General features: G+C 46.8%; 1 protein-coding gene across 12 annotated transcripts in view; it reads left to right on the top strand.

Annotated features, from left to right (window-relative positions):
• The window catches only part of ZC3H7B (zinc finger CCCH-type containing 7B), a 51848-nt gene that overhangs the window by 6550 nt on the left and 17367 nt on the right, over positions 1-27931 (top strand). For 2 of the 12 annotated variants that reach the window (XM_041129536.1, XM_041129537.1), the window contains exons 2-16: positions 336-396; positions 2909-2942; positions 3317-3514; positions 4390-4548; positions 7861-7941; positions 9500-9559; positions 10975-11017; positions 15094-15359; positions 16274-16622; positions 17611-17723; positions 18609-18771; positions 18858-19019; positions 19879-20084; positions 24186-24286; positions 24976-25157. In XM_041129536.1, coding sequence (XP_040985470.1) covers positions 344-396; positions 2909-2942; positions 3317-3514; positions 4390-4548; positions 7861-7941; positions 9500-9559; positions 10975-11017; positions 15094-15359; positions 16274-16622; positions 17611-17723; positions 18609-18771; positions 18858-19019; positions 19879-20084; positions 24186-24286; positions 24976-25157 — 2170 coding nt within the window. In that variant the 5' untranslated portion in view covers positions 336-343. The remainder of the gene's footprint in view (positions 1-335; positions 397-2908; positions 2943-3316; positions 3515-4389; positions 4549-7860; positions 7942-9499; positions 9560-10974; positions 11018-15093; positions 15360-16273; positions 16623-17610; positions 17724-18608; positions 18772-18857; positions 19020-19878; positions 20085-24185; positions 24287-24975; positions 25158-27931) is intronic. The other 10 variants (XM_041129538.1, XM_041129545.1, XM_041129540.1 and 7 more) reach the window with 9 other exon arrangements.

Here is a 27931-nt window from a genome sequence, read left to right as displayed (position 1 = left end):
TTTTTTTCCTTTCCTAGAAGGCAGTCATGATAACAGTTGGTTCCCATTGCTTTGTTTACTGGCAGCCTAAGTAGAGAGCTCAAAGTGAAGTAATTCCTCTTTGCTCATGTATCCTGGCGGTGGCATGTGAGAAAAAGCAGATACTTGGGAGTGAGCTCCTTGCTGTTCTGTATCTGCAGCGTGGATAAATCACAGACTTCGGTGTTCAGGGCATCTGGTCTGGAACATTTTGTTAGTAGTAAATTCAGGCACACACAAAATACTGTGCTGCTTAATTGCCAGCAAGACCTAAAATGACTCACAATGTTTTCTTTCTTTTTCTTCTTCCTGTGCAGCAACTATAATGGAGAGACAGAAGAGAAAACAAGAAATAGAGAAAGGACTTCAGTTCATTCAGTAAGTGGACAACCTCATTGTTTCCTGTGGCTTTGGAGGTGGTTGTCTTCGTATCGAGGATTGCAGGAACTGAGTTCTTCCTATTCACTGCTTTGGGTCTGCTGCATGGGAAAGATTGGTACTGAGGATTTTCACTGTGATTCTTCAGGGTGCTTCTTGTCCTGCCAGCTCTCTAAACTTGAAATTCTATCATTTTAATTTCCTTGGGTCTTACCCTCTGCTGCAGTTCCAGGATGATCTTTATAGTCAGCATAATGCTAATAGTACTTGGACTTTCTACTTCATCTTCAGCCTGAAGATCTCAAAGTGCTCTCTCAACAAGGTTATCCCACCTTTCTTAGGAAGGGAAATAGTGTTTCTATTTTGTAGGTGGGGAAAGCAAAGTAAATGACTTGCCAGGTACCCTGTATGGTGCCTATAGGAGAAATAGATGACCTGGGCTCTTTTACAGTTGCCAACCTGGTAGGTGCCCGAGGTCATTCTTCTCTGAATATTGTGTGGCCTTCTAGAGCTTGAAGTAGTTGCTTATGTAGTAGTTACAAGTCCAAGTACTTCCTTATAAAGTATAGTAGTGTTTTTTCCCTCCAATGTTTGAGTTAGCAAAGGCCTCAGACTCAGGTCCAGGTCCCGTGATGAGTAAGGAAGTAGCAAGATTCTAATCAGATTGGTTTGGTTTTTTTTAAGGTCTGCTTTGAGTCCTGCAGTTGTTATGGCTGAAATCTGTGCATCTACAATAGGAAAAAAAGCCAAATCTTCCATGTTACCTATTTATACCCTGTGGCATGGCAATGATATTTTCACCTGTTGTGGTTTAACCCCAGCCGGTAACTAAGCACCATGCAGCCGCTCACTCGCTCCCCCCACATCCAGTCAGATGGGGGAGAGAATCGGGGAAAAAAAAGTAAAACTTCTGGGTTGAGATAAGAACGGTTTAATAGAACAGAAAGGAAGAAACTAATAATGATAATAATAATAAAATTACAATAATAATAAAAGGATTGGAATATACAAAACAAGTGAAGCACAATGCAGTTGCTCACCACTCACCGACCGATGCCCAGTGAGTTCCTGAGCAGCAATCCACCCCCTGGCCAACTCCCCCCATTTTATATACTGGGCATGACATCACATGGTATGGAATACCCTTTTGGCCCGTTTGGGTCAGCTGTCCTGGCCATGCTCCCTCCCAGCTTCTTGTGCCCCTCCAGCCTTCTTGCTGGCTGGGCATGAGAAGCTGAAAAATCCTTGACTTAGTCTAAACACTACTTAGCAACAACTGAAAACATCAGTGTGTTATCAACATTCTTCTCATGCTGAATCCAAGACGTAACACCATACCAGCTACTAGAAAGAAAATTAACTCTATCCCAGCTGAAACCAGGACATTACCCCAGTCTGAGATTAAATGGGGCTGGTAACCCAGTTTCAGAGAGGCAGTTATGAGGTTTATTTTGGTAACATTTATAAAAATGTGCAAGAATCCTGGAAATAAAATAATGTAGAAATAACGGGGTGTTGTTCATGCTTCTGGAGTGTATCTTGAACTCTGAACCAGGGGCAGTGTCATTTGTTGGCTTGTTTTGATGTGGAAGAGGGGTACTCCAATTTTATAAGCAGAACGAATGTTTCTACATTTCTTGTAGTTAATTTTAAGGAGCAGCTGATGATTAGGTTAGATCAGATTAAATCTAAAAAATGTTTATGCTCTGACCAATAAGATTGTGTATACCGTGTTATATTTCAAAGGTGGGGAGGGCTAGGAAAGGTGCTAAGGATTTCTCTAGAGCCTGGTGTTTTCTCCTTGAAGAGAAAAAATAAATACATGTGAACCAAGCCTGGATGACTTGGATGGTCTGATTTGAAGAACAGAACCTTTCTCCTAAGTCTCAGTGCTGTTGTGGGGTAGGTGTTATCCACACAAGCACTGCCAGTTTTGTGGCACGGCTTGGCAGCCAAGACAGCTGGAGTTAAATGGCCTCCGGAACCTGCAATGTTTTCTTACTTTTGTGGTGTAGGTGTGGAGGCATGTGGCTAAGTTAATACAGAGGAAAGTGATTGCATTTATCACTCTCTCTTTGGTCTCACAGAGGACTTGAGGAGGTCTTGGAGTGTCAGTGTGGTGCCTCTCATTAGAGCTAGGTGCACTTAAAATATGCTTGTGTTCTCCATGGCAATCTCTCATGGGACTTTCTTAAAGATGTTGTGTTTTTAGGTGGCTGTCTGAAGGCATGTTACAGAGAATTGTGTATGTGCAGAAAATAGCTGAGAATAGGATGCCTCTAGCCTGAGATGCCTTTGGGACCTGACCATCTCTTGACACCACTGTGGCCATCGCTGAGTGTAATGCTCCCTAATTGTGTTCTCTTTGCCCCATCTGCCTTTGAAGTGATAAAATGTTCAGTAACTCACTGAGCTCATCAACACAGGACCAGAAGGATGATTTCTTTATCAGACAAAAGCCCTTGTTTGCCTGGATGCCTGTTTCATGAGCCTCTTATCTTCTTTTTTTCAGGTCCACATTACCCCTAAGCCAAGAAGATTATGAGGTAATGAAGAATTTGTTTTCTGAAGTTGGGAACCCTCTGGTTAGCAAGATTTGTTCTGTTGCACAGCCATTAGTTTACACACCAAAAGTGGAGAGCGTGGGATGGTCTGTCACAATTTGTCTGTAACTTAAAGTGCTAAGGTTCTGGCAATGACAACTTTCAGGGAAAGGAGAAGACACTTGAGTGTTCAAGAAGAAAGGAGATTTGACTGGATTATTCTCCTCTACCAAACGACTGATGTTTTATAGGAGAGTGGGGAGGCAGGAAAGTCTTGGTGGGCGGGAAGTTTGCTAAAACATGGAAGGGAATGGAAAATTGGGAAACCCCTCGTGCCTCTGAATATCCAGTCTGTTTGCTTTCTCCTTGCTGCCCAGGCCTTTTTGCAGAAGCTGGTGAGAAACCTGTTTGCAGAGGGCAATGATTTGTTTCGAGAGAAGGATTTCAAGCTCTCACTGGTACAGTATGTAGAAGGGCTGAACGTGGCGGATTACGCAGCCTCCGACGAGGTGACCATCCCAAAGGAACTCCTGTGCAAGCTGCATGTCAACCGAGCTGCCTGCTACTTTGCTATGGTGAGTTCCTTCCCAAGTCATCCCCAGGGGCCAGGGAGGACATCATGGTCACAGTGCCATGCAGTTGGAAAAGATGTCAAGAGGGGTTTCACTTGGTTTTGTCCACGCCCTGTTCCAACACTGGAGGAGATGATGACACACAGAAAAGTCTGATATCTCCTCATGATCACACTGTTGTCTTGCAAGACCAGAGGAAGGATGTGAAGGAGAGGGGGCCAGGCCTAGGGTACTGACAGTGCAGTTCTGGTCCATGTTGGTGAGGAGTTAGTACAATCCAGTGCCTTCCAGTCCTGACTGAGTATTTTTCTGGAATACTGTTTGAGTATTGCTCTGGAGGCTCCTGCCTCCTCAAGTGAGGCACTGGAAGACAGTGAGAAGCGTTTGGGTCTTGATGGAACTTTCAGCACACACATGGAAAATGATTCTGAAATACTCAGGCTCTAAAACACTGCGTGCTTCCATTTTCCTAAGGAATCTGACAGCTTTACTTTATGGCACAACCCCAGAGCAGGTCCATCCTGTTCAAAATGAGGCTAAGTCCCATGAACAAAATTAGCAAGCAGTCACATAATTAAAGGCTGTCAAATGTAACATGCCCAAGGTAGAGAGGGAGGCAAGATAAGGTTGCTCAAGCAGCCTCAATTCTGGCATTCACTGATTTTCAAGTGTTTTGAATTTTGCAAGACTTAAGAAAATGTTCTGTTACTGTAGGCCTTGTGTGTTTGTATGCTGGTCTGTGTATGAGGTAATACATGTATGTTTAACTGCCTTTTATATTCCTGTGTTCTGCTGAGAGATGAAATGTTTGCATTCACACAGAAGGAGGGGTTAGTCTGCTGTGCCTCAGCTGACTCAAGGTGGTCTCTTCCTTGCAGGGCTTGTATGAGAAGGCACTGGAAGACAGCGAGAAGGCTTTAAGTCTTGACAAGGAGAACATCCGAGCGCTCTTCCGGAAAGCCCGCTCCTTAAATGAACTTGGAAGACACAAAGAAGCATATGAGTGCAATAGCCGATGCTTGCTGTCCCTCCCACATGTAAGTTTTTGACATACAACTTTTCTTGATTTCTGTGGCTCACCACCTTCCTCCTCCTTAATATGCTTAGTGTGAGGCTAGAGGATAGTGGAAGAGGCTGTTGCTGGAAACATGCTTATGCCCAGAAATTCTGTCTCTCTGATTTGAAGAAGATATTTGACCTCCCGTGTTTCTTCAGTCCAAGTCACCCTCTACAGATAGTACTAGCCAGAGACTGGTTAGTGAGGGCAGGTGTGGTGGCCTATTTGTGAAGAGCAAAACCCTACCCTAACAGAATGTGAACTAAAGCCATGAGATTGTTTTAATTAGCTGGTTTTATACTTCTAATGGGAGTCACTAGGAGCATGGGACAAATGGGAACTGGAGCACTGGAAGGAAAATATGTATACTCTTCCTGTTTTAGTTAAAAATGTCTCATGTTTTACTTACTGATTGCTAAGGCAAGCTGATAAAGCTTTTTATTTCTTCAGGGACATGCAAAGGTGTCCTTGACATCACATTTCATAGTTATTTTTATGTTCACAGGTGTGTAAATCTTTGCATTCAGAGGGGACTATCTGCATATACTAGGCCCTAGATATTTTCCTGACAGTGCTTTTGTTGAGCGTCCTTTTAGGCCAAATACTGAACAGGAAACCAGGCTGTGATTAGATGGATTCTAGTGAGCACTGGTTGTCCTTGCTAAATTTGGTTCTGATCCATCACAGTAATACTATTACAAGAAAAATGCATCTACATCAGCAGAAGTTAATTTTCCTTTATTATTAGTGTTACAGAAGCAATCTTTGAAACCCTTGTTAGCGGTTAGTTATTCCTTTTGTATAGCTTGTAAATTCTAGTTTCTTTGACTTGGCAGAACAGGGTGACCAAAACATGAAAGGTGTCATGTTAGGGGAGTTCCAAAGAACTGTTTTTTAAACAAACCCTTTTATAAACAAACCCATTTAATATATGTGTTCACATAAAGCCATAATTGGCTATATTTCACATTGCAGTTGAGCCACTTAATTATACGGTTAAAAAATAAGTTCAGTTACGTTTACATATCTCCCATTATCATCATTACAATCATCGTGGTCTACAAACACTTTATCAAACTTCTCTGTGGCAGGAAAGTTCAGCCTACAAACTCCATATCGAGTGATCTGCATTCCCTATTCTAAACAATTCAGTCTTGTAAATTAACATACCCCATTGCCTTATTACCTGATTAACAGAAATCATAAGCCTTCTCTGCATCAAAGGCAAGTCATGCTATCCATCATCTCACTCTTGTTTCCATTATGCCTCTGGAGCACATGGGTACTTCCAGCTTGCATTGCTGTAACAGCTGAGAGCTTCATTGTGGTCAAAGCAGAGCATGTATTAAAACTTCCTGTGATGAAGGATCTGCCGATCAGTTGACTCACTATCTAGCAGAGTTGACTTGCTTCTGGGGGCAGATACTCAGTGCTGGTAGTTTGCAGAGGTTCCCAGCATGGGGAAGTTGATACCCCTCTGTGGTATGCTTTTTTTGGTATGGCATGTGGTGTTTTTAGGGTGTTGGAGGAGAGCATGTTGCATACCCTTGTTGAGCATCCCCTTGTTTAGATGGGAGGTAGTAAGCACCTGAGGGTGGCATTTGGCTGAGGGAAGGGAAAGCTAAAGGAAGAACTTGGGGGTGGCAAAGAGCAAATAACCCCCCACCCCCACACCTCAGGTCTGCTGACAAGAAGGACAGTAATTAACTATGTGTCTTTGGGAAGGGAAGTGGTGGCAGTCTAGAGGGAAATACATTGTTGATCTTGTCCAGGAATCTGAGAAGACATCTCAGAGTTACATTGGCATGTGGAGTTGGATAGGGTAAACCTGGTAGGTATGGGTATGAGATCAATGAAAAGAAATTATGTCAGAGGTCTTTCTGGTGAGTTTTCCCCAGGGAGCAAGACTTCAGAAGACAGCTGAGAGAGTGTTTGGAAAGGCAGAATCTCCAGAGGCAAACAGAGCAATGAAAACGTGATTGGTGTTAGAAAGATCTGAGAGGTAGAAGAGAGTGAAGAAGGAGCAGTGACCATGAGATTTGACCAAGAAGAGGTCTCTGGAGGGTGCGGGGACAGTTTCAGGAGAAGAAGGTACATCCTGAAGGGGTGTCACATGGGGAGAGAAGAGAAAATGGACAAGATAGAATTTGTCTTCACTGAGTTCAGAGAAGGTGGTGACAAGACCAATGTTGAGGGTGTGGATGAGCAAGTACAGTCAAAAAGTGACACTCCAAATTGAAAGGAAAAGTTACTGATACTGTGGGCAGGAGGAACCAGAGGCTAGTGAGAGGTTGAAAGGGAAGGGATGAACTAGCAGAGAGAAGGAGGTTGGAAAGACCAGCATGGCAAGTAGAGAGAAGAGAGCAAGCTTCAAGGCTGGAGATGAGGGAGGAGATGTTGGGACATTAAGGAGGGATATCACAATAGGTTGGGCAGATATTTTTTTCTTCTTTGAAGAAACTGTTAAAGCACTCCAATGTTTTTGCAAACAGGGAGGGAGAAAAGCAGAAGAAAAGAGTTGCTGGTGATAAGTGAAGAAGGTTGTGGCAGCTTCTTAGTCCAGGCAGAACTGGAGAGGGGGGAGCAGAGGAATGGAGCATGGCCCAGAACTTTGTCTAAAGCCCACGGTGGTGTGTGAGTGGGCATGGGCAGTGAGCAGGGAGGACGGTAAATGGCACGCAGCGGGGAAAGCAGAAGGATCTGCTTGACAAAGCTGAGGCAGTTTAACCAGAGCTGGAGACAGTGAAAATGCCTTGTAGCTAGTAAGTTGGAAACTGAGAGTTGTTTTCAGCTTTAAAAACAAGCAGACAAGCAAAACAGGCTAGTGAATACTGTCTGCATATCAAAACTGATTATTAACTCTGCAGCTGACAGAGAGGGAAGGCATGCAGGCTCCTTCCCAGACATGGGGTCCTTGTGGATGCTGTGTCAGCCCACAGCAGCCAGCCTTGGCAGCCTCTCCAGCCATCTGGCCAGCAGGATTCATGAACCCCACTTTCAGAGAGTGGGTGCTTTCTTGGAAGCAGACATTTGATTCTGATTTTCTGCAGCATCGAGGCAGTGTAGGGGAGAGCTCCTGGTGCAACCCCAGTATCTCAGCAGGACTGAATGACAAGAGCCCTCAGGTCTGCATGGGCTCTCCTAGGGCTGCTCTGGCAATTGTCCACTGGCTGCTGTCTACAAGTGAGGCTTCTTGGTGCAGCCCAGTAAGGATAACTGCATCCCTGTTTATTTCATTGTGTGTGCCACAAAGGCAAAACTGAAAGTGTCCTGCCGATGGTTTTGTCCCCAGGATGAAAGCGTCACGCAACTGGGACAGGAGCTTGCCCAGAAGCTGGGACTGAGGGTTCGAAAAGCATACAAAAGACCTCAGGTATGACTTCTTTTTTCTTAGAGGCTATCCTTTGGCACTTTCAGATTTACTTTTGCAAAAGTGGTAGGTGCTGCTCTGCAGTAACAGACACACGTACACTACCCTGCAATCCGTCTAGCGGGCGGCTGGCTACCCTCCTTGTCCTGACCCTCTGACTCGCTTTGCCTAGATCCATGTCTAACCCCATTGCTGCTGTGTCTACTGCCAGGAGGTTTCCTGAGTCCCCAGCTAAGCCAGCCAGAGCCAGGCTGGTGCTGCAGGAGAGGTCTCCAATGCACTGGGAGCCTGTGTGTTTTGGAGGAGAGGGACGTGAGGCCTGATCCCAAAGGAGGTTTTGCATCACAGTCCTTTACCTGTTATGGGATGAGAAGGGTGGGATCCTCTGCTGCATTGGAGGCATGGCTGGTTTTGTAGTGCGATGGGTCATTAAGGGTTCCTGCCCCATATCTAGGCGTACACCTTCTTTGTGGTGGGGAAAGGCCTGAGCTTTGGGAGAACAACAGGTACACATCTGGTCAGATGCTAGGAAAGAAGGCAGCAGAAAGCAAGTGGTGGGTCCAGTTAATTGACGCCCGTGGCTGGATCGGTAACCTGGCTCTAGAGGAAAGTGCTGCTGTAACTGGAGTACTGTTGGTGTTTAAGTGTGTACTCTGGGATGGAGCTAGAGGGCGTTAGGCCACTGCTAGCACTCTTGGATAAAGCTGCCTTGGTCACGTAAAATCCCAGGATGCGTTTTCAGGAGTAGGGAACGTTAGCTAGTAGTGGAGGCTTAGCTTTGCATTCGCATCCTTGGCCCCATGCACAGTGGTGTATTAAACAGCCAGCATGTTCCATCTCCAGAGGGGCACCTTTGCAGTATGTGGTGAAGTCATTGGTGGGCATCCAGTTTGCAGAAAGCTTTGGAGGTAAATTTGGCCATAGCATCTTATTCCTCTCCATGACCAACCTCACATGTGATTGGCATACCCCAAAAAAACGCTTGACATTGTAGCAGCTCTCAGCACTCCAAAATGATTCTGTCTCAAAGAAAGGGAAGTTTTACGCAGAAATGCTTTTTGTAGCTGCTCACTGTGTTGGCCTTGCCACCTTTTTGCTGCTGTCATGTTACTCAGCTCTGATGGGCTTAAACCACCTGTATGTTAGACAACTAAAAATTAAGAACTGCAAAATGCTTTTATTATTTGAAATTTAGTGATCAGTATTTTGATAACACCTTGCTATCTCCTGTGCTGACTTCCAGCTTTCATTCCAGTGCTGTAATGCCTTCCCAAAGTAGTAATTTCTCAATGAAAAGACAAAAACTTCTGTTCCTCGGGGAAGTTTTTTGTCTCCTGATTGTGTGTTGGATGTTGGATGTTTTGCACCGAGGTGTCCAGAACAAATATATGGCCCTTTCAGTGTTCAGAAAACTGTACCCTTGTGTCACAGTAGTATGCCTTTTGGGGCGGCTTTTATTTATTGGCAGTGCCTGGAAGGATACCGTATTGTAACCCAGCTTTACCTAGTTTACGAGCATTCATGGGCTGTCTCTGTTCTAAGACCTCTCTCTTCCTTGCAGCAGGAATTGGAAACATTCTCGCTACTCAGTAATGGCACGTCAATCAATTTGTCAAACCAGGTAGAATTTGCATCCTGTGGTTGTTACTGTTAATGGACTGTACTAGTAGAATGCTTTGCAGTTTTATTTACATGCAAATTTATAACTGTCTTTTAGGATTTAAATGTATTAATTAGTGTTTTCAGCTTTTAAGGAATATTGCCAAGGAAATTAATTTCTTTGAAAATATTTCTAGTGACAACATTTTTGATGTCAGTAATTAGATCACTGAAGATGGTTATTTTTCTTAGTTATTGTGAATATTTGTTTTCTCTTGCATTTTAAGTAAGTTTTAGTTTTCAAGTTTTTACATAGTTAGGGCAATGCTAAGTAAAAGTCAGAAAGTGCAACTGCTGAAGAAACATACAAAATTAAATCATGCAATGTACTGAGCAAGGTACATACACAGTTTATGCATTCTTTGTATTGTCCTGTCACCTGGGGGATCCAGCTTGGGCAGGACGCTGTACAAATACCAGGATAAATCAGAAGAAATTGCTGATTTCCTTGTTCCACCAGTGGGCAAAAAAAACCCCAAACACTTGCTGTTTTTACAGGCTATTTGGTACTTCACACTACTCCTTAAAGCAAACAAACTATAAAACAAAAACTATAAAAATTGTCATTTTGTACAACAAGATGGGATACTAAAGAATTAGTTTACCTCCCACCGTTCAGTGACTTGCCTTCACATCTGTCTAGGAAAGCCAGTCAGCTTTCTTTAATAGTTGTGCCCAATTTTTCATTTGAAAATCTTTCCTTTTGCAAGAAAGGAAAATAGTGCAAAAACTAGAACTTGCAAAAACTATTGCAGTAGATGCAGTATCTCAAGAGTAATGCTTTGCTTGTGCCTTTTTAAGCTTAAGCTGAAGGCACACATACGTAAGTACGTGTTTATGTTTCTGTAAAATACGGGCTCATTTTATTCCGTGCCTGGAGCTCCAAGTCAGCAGTTGTCTTGGCGGAAACCTTTTCCTGTTTTGAGTTCACTGTAAAAGTTTGTGGTTGTTAGATTGCAAAACATGTGAAGTAAGAAAAGGAACGTTGTGTAAGATCAGGCTAATCGGATCTCACACTGCATGGGGCTGACCGATTGATGTCTTGGGACTTGGGACACAGCGTTCTCATCCACACATGAAAAACCCTATTCTATGTACAGATTTGCTCACATGGTTGGGTATTGTGCAGGGCTGGTACTCCTTTGCAGCAACAGGGTTTGTCCACTGCTGGAGGTAAAAATGAATAGGTTCTTTGAATTAATGGCCTCTTAAAGTTCGTTGGTTTTACTGCTCTTGCACTGAAAGAGGCCATAAAGGAAAATAAAGGGCCAGATGCATTTAGGAGTAGTAGAGTCTCATCTGTGAAGTGTGAATATCTTTTTAAAGATTAATTTCTGGTGATATTTTTCTCTCCCCTTTTCTACACCCTCTTTGCAGACCACTTCCAATGGATTGGGTTCGATAGATGACATCGAAACAGGTAAAGACATCTCTCTTCTCTGATTTTTGTGGCTTCGGTAAGGTATCTGACGAGGCTGACAGGCCTGAGAGGTTCACTGTCTTCATTTGTGTCTCTTCCGCGCACTCCTGGCTTTGGTAACTAGGAGGAGGAAAAGGTGGTGGGAAGCAGGAGTGTTTGTCCTGCAGAAAGGCTTTTTGTCCAGGCCCAGTGAGAGACGTCTGGGAATTAAAAGGGTCTGCTGAGGTACACAGATCTCTCCAGTTGTGCTTTCTTAAAGCTGGGCTTGGCAAAGCTTCTGAAACTCTGCTCCTAGCCAAAACAGTCCAGATAAAGTGAAGTTAAGGTTGTAGGTGGCTGTTTGTGCTCAAAGCCCGTATAGTCCTCCAAGGCATTGAGGTGGAGGAAATGAAAACAAAGGGAGCAGGGAGGGACCCAGGGAGAGCCATGTTCAGGACTAGGCACCCAGGAGGAGCAGAAGGAGGGCTACGGGGTTGCTTTTCTCATGCTGGGAAACAAGTGACCTTAACTCTGCCCCTGTAGAAAGGTTTGCTATGTGCTTTGCCCTTTGTTGTGTGCTGGAGCATTGAACTCGTGCCTCTGAGCACATTAGTCTTTGTTCCTTTGAAAGGTAGCTCTGTGTGTGTGTGTGCGTGAAGGTAAGTGTGAAGACTTACCACTGCAAGTAGCAATTGCTCTTTTTATAGAAAGAAACTAATTTCATTATTAGGATGCTTTGGAAAACATGTTAGTTCTCTGTTGAATGCCATTTCAGTAACTGAATGCTATGTGCAATCATGAAACCCAGTTCTGTGAATTAAGGAGAGTTTTTCACATTATCTTGCTGTGCTAAAATGAACTGGACTCCTGCTGCAGAGTAAAGAGCGACTGCATCCAGTAAGCTATTTTATCTAATCAGGATTTGGTGTAAGAGCAGCATGCCACCTTTGCTGCATTTCAGGCAGAGAGCGCCTTTACTGCTAGGAGATCTTTTCAAAAGCACTGAAATTACATGTTATCCCGTTGCCCTGAGAGTGATATGCCACCAGGAGGGCTGTGGGTGCTAGGTAGCTCAAGAGTTTCAGATTCAAAGCATTTTTAGCAAGGGTGGTTTTTAGTTGTTGTTTTGTTTTTAAGATGCAAAATCCTGAAGCCCCTTTCCCCATGATTTGCTTGAAGTCATCTGATTAACTCAGCCCTGCCCTGCACAGATCATGGCTCAGATCTGGTTCAGTATGGCCTTTGGCCAGCTAACGCACTAGGGAACCACTGCTATTTTGGGAAGCAGAGCTAGAAAAAGGGCTTTTAAAAGCACTGTACTCACCCCTCTGGGACAGGCAGGTGTATGGCCAGAGAAGCTACCAGGTAGGGGGCATGGTATGAGAGACTTGGTTCAGGGGAACGGATGGACAAGACCCTTATTGAGCTTATAGTAATAATAGGTGGGGCTTAGTGTCGTGGCAGTGGCAGAAATCAGAGGGGGGCAGGTGTGTGCCTGTGATTTGCTCATCAAAGAAGACTTTTACTTTTTTAAAATGGAGCAAACATTAGGTGAATGCAGAAGGTGCATGAGCTTTCTGGAAGGAGAGTACATGAGATATGGGTATGGTGGCTGGTGGGTGAGGTCAGCAGATGGGATGTCCTGAGGAAAGCAGGAATGGGAAAGGAGGGATAGGGGAAAAGATTGGACAGAGGGGAATGGGAGGAACTGGCTGAAGGAATGACAGGGTTTGGGTGGTCAGGAAGAGGGGAGCAGACATCTCCCCTCTGCCCCTTGGAAGCAGTGGAGCCTGTTGGTCCCTGCTCTCTTCCTCGCCCTTCACATGCACTGAGCTGTGGGGGATCTGTATCGTTCTCTGCCTTTTCATCGAGTGTTCAGCTTTTCTGGGTTTTGGGCCTCTTGGGGTGTGTGAGGGCCTCTTTCCTCTGCTTCCCCGAGTGGGAACTGAGGGCCTGGTTCATTCCTCAGAGAAGGTCTGAACTTCTGGATCCTTTGGGGCCCTGTCATTGTGAACCCTTTTGGTGCCCCTCCACATGTGTCCCTGGCCCTTCCAGCGTGTCCTGAACTTCTTGTTGGCCCCTGGAGGGATCTTGACAGTACTCCAGATTTAAACATCTGAAAAACGGGAAGGCACAAGCCATCCCTTTGTACTGAAGGAAGTCCGGCCGAGCTGCCAGTGATGAGGCCAGCACCGAGGGAAGCTGGATGGCTGGCTCCCGAGTGCGGCTGGGGGCCCACGCAAAAGGGACGTGAGCTGAGAGAAGTTGTCGCAGAGGGGGAAAGGGGTTGGAGCTGAGCCTGATCTGAGGGACGACTGCAAAACTAAGGACGTTTACAGCCTTCCTTTGAGCCACTGCCTGTGGGGAATGTGTCCAGCTGCAGCAGTGAAAACCTGTGTTGGATCCCATAAGGTACTACATGCGCTTTCCTTTGATCGCATGCATGAGGTTGTGGAGAGGGACCTGTGTCTGCCCCTTGCAGCTTCCCTGTGGTTTCCTTGCCTTTTGTCACAGCTTGGCCTCCGGTGCCTTGCACAGCAACCTCAGCTGTGGTCCATCCGTGTGGACCACTCACAACAAATGCCGGAGGAAAGGTTGCAGGGGGTGGTGGTGTCCTCCTGGTGGGGTTAGAGATAAGGCGGCCTGCATGTGTGTGTCGTCTCTGCTGTTGTTTTGTTCAGGACTTGGGGGTTTGCAGGAATTGCTGATTTGATGAGCTCTCTAAGGGCACCAACACCGTCCTCGGTCAGTGAACGTGCAGTGTAGAGGATAGCAACATGGCTCACTCACCCAGTCCCAGTTACAAAGGGATGGCTGAGTTCTTGTGGAGGCTGAGTGAGCAGAGCTTGTACAGGCAGGATGCAGCATTTCTCACTGGATCAAGATTCGTGTGTCGGAAGCTTGTCTGGTTTCTTTCCCATTCTTATCAGTCTTTCTAATAAAAGCTGTTGTCTCTCCTTCCAAATTTTGCCTTGCTTATAGCCTTAGACCGTCGTAGCTACAGTGCAGCCACAGCTATGTGGGTGGAGAAGGTAGCATCTTTGTCTTATTTCTTTTCTTTTATTCCAGGACATCTGCACAGGGGCAGAATTAAGGTAGTTTGGGTGCTTGGTTTGAGAACTGCAAATGTAACGCTTCATTTTCCAAATTTCTAACATTTGAATTTCTTTCTTTTTTTTTTTTTAACCTTTAATTTTTTTGAGAATAAAATGCTCTTCTGTGAAGAATATGTGCTTGTAACCTTAACTTCACTTAACAGAGGTTTATATTGCATGATGGGAACGTCTTACCATTTCAGTAGTGTACTGGAGAGGCAAGGAAGCCTCAGGGAAAATCACTGCCTCTCTCCTGCCCTGACCCTGGCTCACACAAATTCCCAAGGGGATGTTTGCTGCTGAGGTGTTGAGGGGGAGTGTGAGCAGCAATCTCCCACCTGTGGACATCAGGAAGCAGTCAAGAGCAGGGAATTTACTTGGGTAAAGACAGCTGAGTGAGTCTGATGGAGTTTTTGGGGAACACATTGTTAGTACAACCTGGTCTGAGCACCCAATCTCTGACTCTCTTCCCAGCAGGACATTGTATGTTTTTGTCTTCTGCCATTTAGGATGCCTGAGGTTTTAGAGAGGGTGTGCAAGTAAGCAAGCTTTCAGCTGGGATATCGAAGCTCCAAGGACTAGAGAAGACAGTGATCTCTGCAAATGCATTAGTGAGGAACATTAAAGAAAACACCAGGTGGTGGGTTATAGAGAAATCGGATTATGTGCCCCTGGCTTTTAGTCCTGGCTGCAGTGAATTCAGTAACTGCTCAGCCACAGGTTTTTTGTTTTTCCTGGTTACTGTACGTGCTTGCCAAATCTTGACAGTCTGGGCACTGGCCCTTAGAGCATATTTCAGCTATTGGTGAGCCATTGGAGACTGGGAACAAAAGTGAAAGGGCAAGAACTCTTCAGACCAGAGCCCCTCCTCTCAGAAAATTGGCATAGTTGGTTTTTATGATTTGACGGAGTTGTACAATGTTGTTTTTGCCAGGCTGTGCTTTGCTTGCCCCCTGCAAGAGGCTCTCCTGGGTGACTGGCTCTGTTTCTCCCTCATCACAGACTGCTCTATGGACCTGCAGTGCCTCCCAGCTCCCATGGTCACCTCCATCCCTGTGAGCGAGGGGCTGGCCCCTTTGCCCTCTGACTCAGATGCAAAGGGCTTGCCTACCTCGCTCCCTGCTGCCAGCTTGCTCCCGTCTCCAGACTGCGTGTCCCTGCCAGTGCCTGAGAGCGTGGAGGACTTCACAGATGGGGACATCATTGGGGAAGAACTGGACTCCCTCCTGGACTCCCTCGCCGAAGGGTCACCATACCCTCTAGTAAGAGTGGGCGCTGCTTGAGTCCCCTGCTTCTTGTTTCAAAGATGTCCTTGCAGCATGTGGATATGCATGCGCTCTCTCTCTCTCTTTCTGTCACTCTTTCCTCCTAGCTCTTCCTCTGGCAAAACTCATTCATTCCTTACTTTATTTCTGCAACTGGCTTGTGAGTATCTAAAGAGCTTGCCTCCAAGCCTGCTTTGCTGTGTGCAACTTCAGGGAGATGCCCCTCAAAAGGTACCCAGGATAGCCTTCCCCCAACCATCACCTTCCCCCTGGCCTCTGGTCTCCATGGAGTTGAAGCAGGCCTGAGGGTAGAAATGAGTGTTCTGAAGCAGGAATGGTGGATGTGTTTTATACAGTGGGCATGCTCTAATCTCCTTGTATTTTGTGCAGGCTGCATTCATCCTAAGCTCTTTGAACAGGTCTGGGAGCTGTAAAGACAATCTGTATTCATACTTACGTTGGATATTAGTTGCCAGTGTTGCTGATGTTATGTGAGCCAACCTGGGTCTGGAAGCAATATAATCATATTGATGCAGGACACCTCTCGAGCCAAAAAGCTCTGATGAGAGGTACCACAAGTAATGGTCGTTACCCTAACCTCAGCGCTGTGTGTACTCAGCTGCACTGTTTCTCGACTTGGGCTGGTTTAAGCGCCCAGCGCAGGGCTCTGCCTTGCAGACTGATGAACTTAGGTAGCCCAATACCTCCTCAGGGACCTCGGTCCAGACTGTGTGCGGTTGTAGATAGACTGGAAGGTCTGTGGGAAGTCTGCAGGTGGATTGAGCTGCCAGGTATCCTTTTGCTTCAGATGATACAGCACGCACTTGAGTGGGAGCCTGTTGCCCTCTGTGTTCACTTGTTCTCTGCTCCTCATTCCTAATGTGCTGTTTATCCTCCCTCTTCCCGATTCCCCAAAGTCTTTGGTCCAGGGCACCATTCCTACCAACCTGCCAACGGAGATGCCCCAGCTGATCCCTGTGTTTCCGGGGGGAACTCCACTTCTGCCCCCAGTCGTGACAGCCAGCATCCCTGTCTCCACCCCACTGCCACCTGCCTCCTTCGGCCTGGTGATGGATCCCACCAAGCAGCTCTCCTCCTCCTCTGTCCTGGATGCCTTCGAGGCTCCGCCGGGAGGAAGTGGCGGCTCCACCTTAGATTCGCTGGATTCCCTGGATCTGCTCCCCTACACAGATTCACGGCTCGATGCCCTGGACTCCTTTGGGACAAGCAGAGGGTCACTGGATGCCTTGGATTCCTTTGCCATTGGTAGGTGTGGGACTGATGGGGTTTTGTGCTGCTTTAGCTGTGAATGCATGCCAAAATTATTTCCTTCAGTGCTGAGGGAGTTTGCCATATAGCTCTGTCTGCTGGTGCTGCAGAACAGGAGTATAAATGTAGAAGAGTGCAGGGAGTTGTCTTGGACAGAGCAACTGAGTATGTCTAGCTCAGGAGAAGTGAGAAAGGCTATAAGTGTGTAATCCCAGATAACCAGTGTGTGCATGGTGTGAAATCTCAAGAGGAGAAAGGAACGCAAAGGTGCATAATGATAAGTGATGAGATTTAAACCTGGCTTGGTGTCCAGGACACCTCCCTTGGCACAATTGCTAGACTATAACGTGATTCCTCCACCCTCGACAATGACTCTTCGACATTTTGGACCAAATGAGCAAAATCCTGGTGACTGTTTCAGATGGTACAGGACCTTGCTGTGCTGGGCAGAATGGTAGAGGCCAAGGTGGGTCTCTCCCATCTCTGGATTCAGGGCATCAAGTGTCCTGTTGCATGGGGCACTGCACTCTCATGTCACAAGGAGCAAAGCTGTGGAGGATGGTGGGCAAAGAGTAAGTCCCCTCCTGTCCCAGGAGGGAAGGCAGGCTTCTTCTTGGCTAACTTGTCCCCACTATTGCAGTATGTTGGCAGCAAAAGTATTTTGAGAAGACCAGAGACTGGCCAGTCAGCACTTCAGTACTCAGATTCACCTCAGCATTGGGCTATCTTGGAGTTGCCACCTTGGGAATGCCAGTGTTCAGCAGCATAGAGTTGGGTTCAGTAGGGTTTGGGGCACAAGAAGGCCTTTCCTGGAGTTTTTCCGACTTAGACAGGTGGTTTGGGGAAGAAGTATTAAAATATTATGAAATAAATAAAGCAAATAGGTTTAATAAGCATTTGTTTGTCTTTTTGTGAGCAGAACTACCTCTGAAAGTGAAATGATTGTTTTTGTTTTGTGGGGCTCTTTTCCCCTTCTTTTGCCCAGAAGAAACTAGCCCTCAGGAACTGCGACACCCACCTGGCAGCCAAAAACCATCCCCTGTGGTGAGTGAGCCGCTCCCCCGTGCTGATGTCCCAAGGTGCTCTGGAGCCAAGGTAGTAGTGACTTGAGTGATGTAGGTAATTTGGGCCCCTCTTCTTAACCTGCCCCAGTGAGTGTTGCCTCCCATGCTGTGCCAAGGCAGGTAAAGATTTCCCCAGAGTCAGCAGGAAGACATTTGTTGCATGTTCATTTTTATCTGCAACTCTGCATATTGCCAAAGTAAACATGGTGTGACTTAGGTTGTAGGGTCAACAGGGGATCATGGAGGCCAGTGTCCCACTATATCTGGCAGCCACATAACACTGAAGGATGGGGTGGAGGAAGCCAGCTTTGTCTTAAAACTAGTGAGGTTCTTTGCTCCTCTCTGCCCCTCTCAGGAGGCTTTTCCAGATACACTGTCCTGCCCCTGTCCCATGTCTCCAGTCTTGGAGGAAAAGGGGAGGATTATCTATGGTTAGCAAGCTTGGAACAAAAATTATTGTTAAGTTTCTGGCATCCTGCTATCCCTGTTACTTCAATGCAGACCCAAGTCTCTGTCCTCAGATTAATCTGCTCCCTGAAGACTCACTGATAAGTGGTTTGTTTTTTTTTCCAGGTTGGTATGGGGTTGATTTGAGAGTCTTCAGATTCAGAGTCGGTCATGATAGAAGGAATGGGAAGGAGTGAGGGGGACATTTTTTTCTGTGGCTCATGATAGAAAACTGAGGTCCCCTACCAAGAGAGAAAGAGGCCCGTCTTTGAAGTGAACATACCACACTCTTTGTTATCTTTGAAAAGGTTGCATGCAGCTCTTTTGGAGGTGTAGTTTCAGATGTGAACATTTTGATGAGAGAGAAAATGAGGAAGGTTTTTGAGAGACTGGAATGGGGCAAGGGATTAGAGAGGTTTCTTACCCATATGGTTGCAGAGCTGAGAGGAGAGGTGCATGTGTTTTCGCTCAGGTCAGCCTTGGTGGAGTGAGTCACTCAGCTGTGCCAAAGGTCACCGAGCACCTGCTGTCCCAGCCGGAACCAGTAATGCCCAACACAGCCCTGCTGGTGAAGAACCCCCTGGCATCTACTCATGTCTTCAAACAAGCCTGTCATATCTGCTACCCCAAAACAGGTGATGCGTTTGCTCTGCCACCCAGAGCGCTGGCGCAGTCGAGGGTTTGCTTTTCCCTGGGCTGATGGGGTTATTCTATCCTGCAGGGCCCAAGGCTGGCGATTACACCTATCGGGAAGGCTTGGAGCACAAGTGCAAGCGGGACATCCTGCTGGGCAGGCTGAAGAACTCAGAAGACAAGACCTGGAAGAGGATCCGTCCTCGCCCAACCAAAACCAACTTTGTAGGATCCTATTACTTGTGCAAAGGTGATCTGGAGGGGATAGGGCTGTCGGTGGCTGGGAAGGGGCTGTACAGTGCATGCCAGGGGAGGTTGGGAGGGGACTTCCAGTTTGTATCACCTGCTGTCTTTGGGGTCTTCCTGTCCCATCAGCAGCCCGTGGACTGGGAGGCTCAGTACAATGAAAGGCAATGAGCTCCCATGCTGTGGAGAGCAGGCAGCTTTTAAAGTGGTGGAGCAGAAGAGTTGCAAAGGCATAGTGAGGTGCTGTGCACAGCCAAGCGCTCAGAGCTGCCCTGTTGATATGGGCTTTGCTGAGAACCTGCCTCCTGTCCATGTGCCTGCATTAGTCCCACTTCACCCAGCAGCCCCATGGCAGGACTGTGGTTCTGCCTAGGGAAAAGCTCTCTCTGCCTGCTCCTTTGCTCCAGCCCATCCCTCAGCAATGTGACCAGACTGGTCCCTGTGGCAGTGTCATTACAAAGTACCTAGTGAAGTGGGGAGATTGCAAGAGCCAAGATAACAGAGCTCCTTAGTGCTGGGCTACTAAGGGAACTTAATCTGGATTGGCTTCAAAAGGGGTTGGTTAAATCGTGGTCTGTCCCTGGCCAGGCACCGAATTAATGCAGGCCTCCATTTTGAGACAGTTTCCACAACAGATAGCATTACTTGAGATTGTCACCATTCAGTAGTTTGCATTAGCTTTCCTGAATGTCTTGGTATAGGCAAACCTGGGGGAAGATGTCTTCTCTTTTTTCTTTAACTCTGTGTTTTCTTGCTTTCAGCTCCTTGTGAGGTGTGGGCAGTGGGAGGAGACGAGAGAGAGTTTAGTTTCTGACTGGGCCGCCCTCCCTGTGTGGTGGTGTGTGCTGTTTGTTGCTTTGTAGATATGCTTAACAAGCAGGACTGTAAGTACGGGGATAACTGCACCTTCGCGTACCACCAGGAAGAGATCGACGTGTGGACGGAGGAGAGGAAGGGGACCCTCAACCGTGACCTCCTCTTTGACCCGCTAGGTGGGATCAAGCAGAGTAGCCTCACCATTGCCAAGCTCCTCAAGGAACATCAGGGCATCTTCACCTTCCTCTGTGAGGTACAGAGCTGGCGGGAGGGAGCAGGCACTCTTCATCGTCTCCTCAGTGTGTATCTGGACCATTGATATGTTGATAGTTGCCATCACAGAAACATGGTGGGATGACTCGCACAACTGGAGTGCTGCAATGGATGACTATAAACTCTTCAGAAGGGATAGGCAAGGAAGGAGAGGTGATGGAGTAGCCCTATATGTTAGGAAGTGTTTTGACTGTCTAGAGCTTAATGATGGTGATGGTAGGGTTGAGTGTTTATGGTTGAGAATCAGGGGGAAAGCCAACAAGACAGATATCATGGTGAGAGTCTGTTATAGACCACCCAAACAAGATGAAGAGGCAGATGAAATATTCTATAAGCAGCTGGGAGAAGTCTCACAATCACTAGCCCTTGTTCTCGTGGGAGACTTCAACTTACCACATGTCTGCTGGAAATATAATACAGTGGAAAGGAAACGGTCTAGGAGGTTCCTGGAGTGTGTGGAAGATAACTTCCTGACACAGCTGGTGAGTGAGCCAGCTAGGGAGGGTGCCCCGCTGGTCCTGTTGTTTGTGAACAGAGAAGGACTTGTGGGTGATGTGGTGGTTGGAGGCCATCTTGGGCATAGTGATTATGAAATGATAGAGTTTTCGATTCTTGGAGAAGTAAGGATGGGGGTCAGCAGAGCTGCCACCTTGGACTTCGGAGGGCAGACTTTGGCCTGTTCAGGAGCCTGGTTGACAGAGTCCCTTGGGAGGCAGTCCTGAAGGGCAGAGGAGTCCAGGAAGGCTGGATGTTCTTCAAGAAGGAAATCTCAAAGGTGTAGGAGCAGACTGTCCCCATGTGCTGAAGGATGAGCTGGTGGGGAAGGAGACCAGCCTGGCTGAACAGAGAGCTTTGGCTGGAACTCAGGAAAAAAAGGAGAGTTTATGACCTTTGGAAGAAGGGGCAGGCAACTCAGGAGGACTACAAAGATGTTGTGAGGGTATGCAGGGAGAAAATTAGAAAGGCCAAAGCCAAACTAGAACTTAATCTGGCTACTGCTGTAAAAGACAATAAAAAATGTTCCTATAAAGACATTACCAACAAAAGGAGCGCTAAGGAGAATCTCCATCCTTTAGTAGATGCAGGGGGAAGCATAGTGACAAAGACTGAGGAAAAGGCTGAGGCACTTAATGCCTTCTTTGCCTCAGTCTTTAATAGTAAGACCAGTTGTTCTCGGGGTACCCAGCCCCTTGAGCTGGAAGACAGGGACAGAGAGCAGAATGAAGCCCTTGTAATCCAAGGGGAAATGGTTAGTGACCTGCTGCACCGCTTAGACACACACAAGTCTATGGGGCCATATGGGATCCACCCAAGGGTACTGAGGGAGCTGGTGGAAGTGCTCACCAAGCTACTTTCAATCATTTATCAGCAGTCCTGGCTAACTGAGGAGGTCCTAGTTGAGTGGAGGTTAGCAAATGTGATGCCCATCTACAGGAAGGGCTAGAAGGAGGATCCAAGGAACTACAGACCTGTCAGTCTGACCTTGGTGCCGGGGTAGGTTAATAGAGCAGATCATCCTGAGTGCCATCATGCAGCATGTACGGGACAACCATGCGATCAGGCCCAGTCAGCATGGGTTTATGAAAGGCAGGTCCTACTTGACTGACCTGATCTCATTCTATGACAAAGTGACCCACTGTTGTGGTTTAACCTGAGCCAGCAAAGCAGCCACTCAATCACCTCCCTCACAGTGGGATGGGGGAGAGAATCAGAAGGGTAAAAGTGAGAAAACTCGTGGGTTGAGATAAAGACAGTTTAATAGGTGAAGCAAAAGCTGTGCACGCAAACAAAGCAAACCAAGTTCATTCACCACTTCCCACCAACAGGCAGGTGTTCAGCCATCTCCAGGAAAGCAGGGCTCCATCACACATAACAGTGACTTGGGAAGACAAACACCATAACTCCAAATGTACCCCCTTCCTCCTTCCCCCAGCTTTGTATGCTGAGTATGACATCATATGGTATGGAATATCCCTTTGGCCAGTTTGGGACAGTTGTGCTAGCTGTGTCCCCTCCCAACTCCTTGTGCATCCCCAGCCTACTCGCTGGTGGGGTGGTGTGAGAAGCAGAAAAGGCCTTGACTCTGTGTAAGCACTGCTCAGCAGTAACTAAAACATCCCTGTGTTATCAACACTGTTTTCAGCACAAATCCAAAACGGAGTCCCATACCAGCTACTGTGAAGAAAATTAACTCTATCCCAGCCAAAACCGGCACACCCACTTAGTGGATGAGTGAAAGGCTGTGGATGTTGTCTACCTAGACTTTAGTAAAGCCTTTGACACCATTTCCCCCAGCATTCTCGTGGAGAAACTGGCTGCTCATGGCTTGGACAGGCATGCTCTTTGCTGGGTAAAAAAATGGCTGGATGGCCGGGCCCAAAGAGTGGTGGTGAATGGATTCAAATCCAGTCAGTGGCCGGTTACAAGTGGTGTTCTGCAGGGCTCAGTATTGGGGCCAGTTCTGTTTAATATCTTTATCAATGATCTGAATAAGGGGATCGAGGGCACCCTCAGTCAGGTTGCAGATGACACCAAGTTGGGTGGGAGTGTTGATCTGCTGGAGGGTAGGAAGGCTCTACAGAGAGATCTGGACAGGCTGGATCCATGGGCCAAGGCCAATTGTATGAGGTTCAGCAAGGCCAAGTGCCAGGTCCTGCACTTGGGTCACCATAACTCCATGCAACGCTACAGGCTTGGGGAAGAGCGTCTGGAAAGCTGCCTGGTGGAAAAGGACCTGGGAGTATTGGTCAACAACTGGCTGAATATGAGCCAGCAGTGTGCCCAGGTGGCCAGGAAGGCCAATAGCATCCTGGCTTGTGTCAGAAGTCGTATGGCCAGCAGGACTAGGGCAGTGATCATCCTCCTGTACTCGGCACTGGTGAGGCCGCACCTTGAATACTGTGTTCAGTTTTGGGCCCCTCACTGCAAGAAAGACATTGAGGTGCTGGAGTGTGTCCAAAGAAGGGCAACAAAGTTGGTGAAGGGTCTGGAGCACAAGTCTTATGAGGAGCGGCTGAGGGAACTGGGGTTGTTCAGTCTGGAGAGAAGGAGGCTGAGGGGAGACCTTACCGCTCTCTACAACTACCTGAAAGGAGGTTGTAGTGAGGTGGGGTTCAGTCTCTTTTCCCAAGTAACAAGTGATAGAATGAGAGGAAACGGCCTCAAGTTGTGCCAGGGGAGGTTTAGATTGGATATTAGGGAAAATTTCTTCACCAAAAGGGTTATCAAGCATTGGAACAGGCTGCCCAGGGAAGTGGTGGAGTCACCATCCCTGGAGGTATTTAAAAGTCACGTAGATGTGGTGCTTGGAGACATGGTTTAGTGGTGGACTTGGCAGTGTTAGGTTAACGGTTGGACTCGGTGATCTTAAAGGTCTTTTCCAACTTAAATGATTCTGTGATTCTGTATGTCCCAGCCAGTGCCCTGCTCCCAGGAGGGCAGTGAGCAGTGGATGCAGCTGTGTAGGAGAAAGGAGAGGTAGTTTTCCTCCTTACCCCTGTAGCTGAACCAGGTGCACACAGCCTCATGGGATCACCTGTCTCCTCCTCTGTCTTGAGATGTTGCTTTGAATTGTAGTTTAGCCCCAGCTACTTAAGAAGTCAGAACCCCGTAATGCGACAAATTCCCACTTGATGTCTGTGCTGAGCCACCGAGTTGGACAGTTAAGGATTGGCTTGTACCGTCTTGATGCTCTGCAGCAGAGAGTTCCCCACACTGGCAGCAGTACATGTAAAGGGACATGTTCTTTGCTGTGAACTGGCTGTTCTTTTATTTTTCCCCATCATTTCCCCCTTATTCTTGCTCTGTTGGCTAACTGGAAAAGAATATGTGGCTCTCACCAAAATTTTTCCAACCACAATGGAAAATACTATTGAGAATAATCCAAAAAATGTTGTCCGGAAGCTTTTCCAAAATTGCGCTTGCTTTATTTTAAAGCCCTACCACAAAGTTTTCAGCAGGCTTCTTCCAACTTTGAACATTAGAATAGGCTGGCTCTGGTTCTTCTTCCCCTTCTAAGTGAAGTGGCTCTGGTTCACTGCTCTCTAAGATTTTTCCAGCATGCTAATTCTTCTCTTCTCAGATTTGCTTTGACAGCAAACCCCGGATTATCAGCAAAGGGACCAAGGATACACCATCTGTCTGCTCCAACCTTTCTGCCAAACACAGCTTCCACGACAACAAGTGAGTGAACGTTTTTTGTGCTGATGGGAGCAATCTCTCACAAGTCCAGCCAGTTTAACTCCAGGGCCCTGGTCTCTTTCTTTCTTTCCTCCCTGTGGGTTCCAATCATAGGGCAGCTCAAAGCATGATAAATAGCACTATATGTTTCACCCTGTGTGTTTGCTCCTGGTGCTGAGGGATTTCAGGCATCAGCAAAGCCCTTTGGAGTCAGCCTGAGTTTCCTATTGACTTAATTTGCCTTTCAGCTTGGCCTTTACATAAAGGTCAAACCAAAGATCCTCTAACTGAGGATCCTGCCTCTGACTGGCTGGTAATAAATGTTTAGGAAAACAAGCATAAGAAACATGTCAAGTACACAGTAATACAACCCCTTCTGGTTCCTGGCAACCTGAGACTTAGGGACTTGCTGAGCCAGAGGAGTTGGTATCTTTGTTGCATGTTTTGAAATGTGTCTGATTTCTGGACTTAAGCAAAGCATCACCCATGGGCTGAGGAGATTGAAAATACCTACCTAGGGCTGATAGGGTGGGAGGGCAGGGGTTTGGTTTTCCCAGTGGGAGTCTGCCTCTCCCAGAGTTGATTTTCTGTGTCCTTTGACTGCCCAGTCAAATGTCTGAAAGTCACATATAAGGAGGAGGGAGTGAAGATTTGATCCTCTGGTGCTTCATGTTTCTCTGGCCTGGCTGCAGGTGTCTGGTCCACATCGTGCGTTCCACTTCTCTGAAATACTCCAAGATCCGCCAGTTCCAGGAGCACTTCCAGTTTGATGTGTGCCGACATGAAGTGCGTTATGGCTGCCTGCGCGAGGACAGCTGCCACTTTGCTCATAGTTTCATCGAGCTTAAGGTCTGGCTGCTGCAGCAATATTCAGGTGAGTGTGACTTGGTGCAGGGCTGGTGGTGTGTACACCTGAGTTTCTTCCAGTGTGTACCCGGGGCCAGCTGAGAGGGGAAGAGGGTGATTTGGGAGTACTAGAAGTTGTCACTCGTGTATATACTTACTCTGTCTCCTCAGGGACACATGAAAGAGGGCCAAGGTGTTCTGTGAGATGATTTGGCCCTTGTTCCTTTACATGCACTACTGTAATTTGCAGACCAGGAATCCTTTTCTTTGGGACCAGCTGCATAAGTTGAAATGATTACTAGGTAGGGCTGAATCCCCAGAGGGGTTCTGCAATTAAATCCTGTGCAAGACCCTAATTAGCAATTGGGCCCCTGACTGAGTGCCTGATGCAGTGAGAATGGCAGCACGCACAGGTGACAAAGCAGTTACATAAAGGAAGGCTGTGCATTTACAGTTTCTCTAAACAAATTCACCGACTGGGAAATGACAAGATACTTGGTGTTTCCCAAAAAGGCTTAGATGGCACGCCTCTGAAGAGGCTATTGCAGAAATTATATTCAGGTCACTCATATGACGATACTGCGACATCTGGAACTTTCCTTCCTCTCTCTCAATCTCTCTCTCTCTGATGTGTTGGAGGGTTCCTCTTGCTGCTCTCCTGTTAACCGAGTAGATGATGGTCCACCCATGATGCTACCAACATCTTTTTTTCACCACAGGGTCTTGTTTAGTGCCAGACGCAGCCCAGTAAAGGGAGTACTTCAGAGAGGAAGCACGTTATGGATGTTTCTTACCATTCTTTGATGTAACTGGGGGCAACCTCTTCAGTTTCTGTTGTTCAGTGCAGTCCTTGGCTTTGGCTTGGCTCATGAGGGACAGCGATGAACAAGTAGCACACTGTGGCGAATGCCATCTTTGATTCTTCCCGTTTGGCCTCACTTACTTGTGGCCACAGGAAATTAAAAAATTACACCTGAGTTTCTAAGACAGCATGTTGCCTGTGAGCCGTAGGCCACCATTGCTGCCCTACATGCTTATGGTACTGCCTGTAGTACTCTGGGCGCTGTAATATTCAAGCACCTTGCTTTTTTCCCACCCGATGGTTGGTTTATTTTTGTTGGTGGGTTTTTTTTTTAGAAAAAGTTTCTTTGCTCCCTCCTTCCCTCCCTCCCTATTCCTTCCTCTTCAGCCTGTAGAAGAAATAGTTAGATTGATTTTTTGCTTCTTGCCTTCTTTACTTGAAGAAGTGGTTTCCAAAGGGGAAGCTGAGGAGATGAACCAGCACACAAGCCATGAGTTTAGCTGCAGAGGTGGTCAGTAAGCCTTGTGCTTATTCCCATCTTTTCCAACGATGGGAGAGCCATCATCTTTTTGGTTTTTTTCTGCAGGGCTGTATATATGAGCCTGCTTTCCTTGTGAGTGGAGCGGTAGTTTATTACCTCTCTTAAGTGTAGCACTCATTACTGAAACAGAGATGAAAGGTAGTTGTTGCCATTCTCTGGGAATGCTTTAGCTTTGGAGCAGAGAGTTTGATTTGGGCACCATTTGCTTGGCAAGAATAGGAAGGGGGCATCATTCATAGCAGCTTGCATTTGAAACCAGGGGGCTGTTGCATTTCACAGCCATTTGAGCTTTTACAGAGCTTGTGGCTTTGTTCATGGGGATAAAGGATTGTATTGGTGGAGTAAAGGCTCCCAAGATCTGAAAAAGTGGACAGGCAGGACTGCTTTCTTGTTCACTGTGGCTTTTCATAGACATATCTTCCTATCTTCTTCCATCAGTGGAAATCAGAGTCTTTGTCCTCACTAACAATGTTGCAAAAGGTGCTGAAATGTTATAAGTAATCAACACATGGGCTGTTTGGTTCCCAGATCATCTCTTTGGGACAGTTCATGCTTTGGAGAGCTGGTGTATTGGAAAACATCCTTTCATATTTGGGAGGGGTGGGTTTCGCAACCACCACATTTCTAGACCATGTTGTTGAGTTTGTTCAGATTTCTGGGACTGGAAGAAGACAGTCACTTGCTAAGAACTTAATTTGAAATTCAGTTTTCTGACAAGAGCTGTATATGCTTCTGCCATTGGTTCCGCACCCCAAGGATCACAGTGCAGGTGTGCAGAATGGAGAAGATGGGAGCTACTTTGGCCCTTTCTCTGACAGGTCCAGTGCAGCACGTTAACTTTTTGCTTTGATTTCCCCAGCTTTATAATTTTTGTCCCCAAAGTGCAGATCAGTGTTGTGTCCAGCCCTGGAATACTTGGACACAGAAGAGGGAGTTGCAGTTTTTCTAACTCTACACAGTTTCTTTTGGGATTAATGGTTAAGAAGGAGAAAATCCACAGACAGCTCTGATCTGGGAGTAGTACCAGCTATGCAGCAGCTGCCATTTTGGAAGCCTGAGCAAATGTTCTTGAAGAATGGTAAAGTTCCCTGAATGCTTTTCATCCTGTCCAAGCCCTGTACAAACAGCATTATTGTTGCCTGGCAGGGACCCGGACAGCTGAAATCACAGATGGGGAAACTGAGGTCAGGAATGCTGTGACTTGCCCAAGTTACATACAGCCTAAGCTGAGATGAAAACTTGTGTTTGCTGGCCCTTAAGTTCTGGAACATGCTGGCTCCCAGATCAAAGATCATGTCCATGTGGCATGCCTGGGGAACACCTTGCTTCAAGCTATAGGCAAAAGCAAAGCAAGCAGTTTTGCAGCCTCTCTGTGCTGGGGGTGCTGCATCAGGGCCATCCTCAGCACCCCACTTGTTGCAGTCAGCTGGCCGTTGTAAGATACTTGCTTCAGTTTGTT

The sequence above is a fragment of the Aquila chrysaetos genome, chromosome 17 (assembly GCF_900496995.4).
Source record: "Aquila chrysaetos chrysaetos chromosome 17, bAquChr1.4, whole genome shotgun sequence".
Taxonomy (NCBI): domain Eukaryota; kingdom Metazoa; phylum Chordata; class Aves; order Accipitriformes; family Accipitridae; genus Aquila; species Aquila chrysaetos.
The sequence above is the reverse complement of the archived record's forward strand: the minus strand, read 5'-3'. Positions and strand labels throughout refer to the sequence as shown.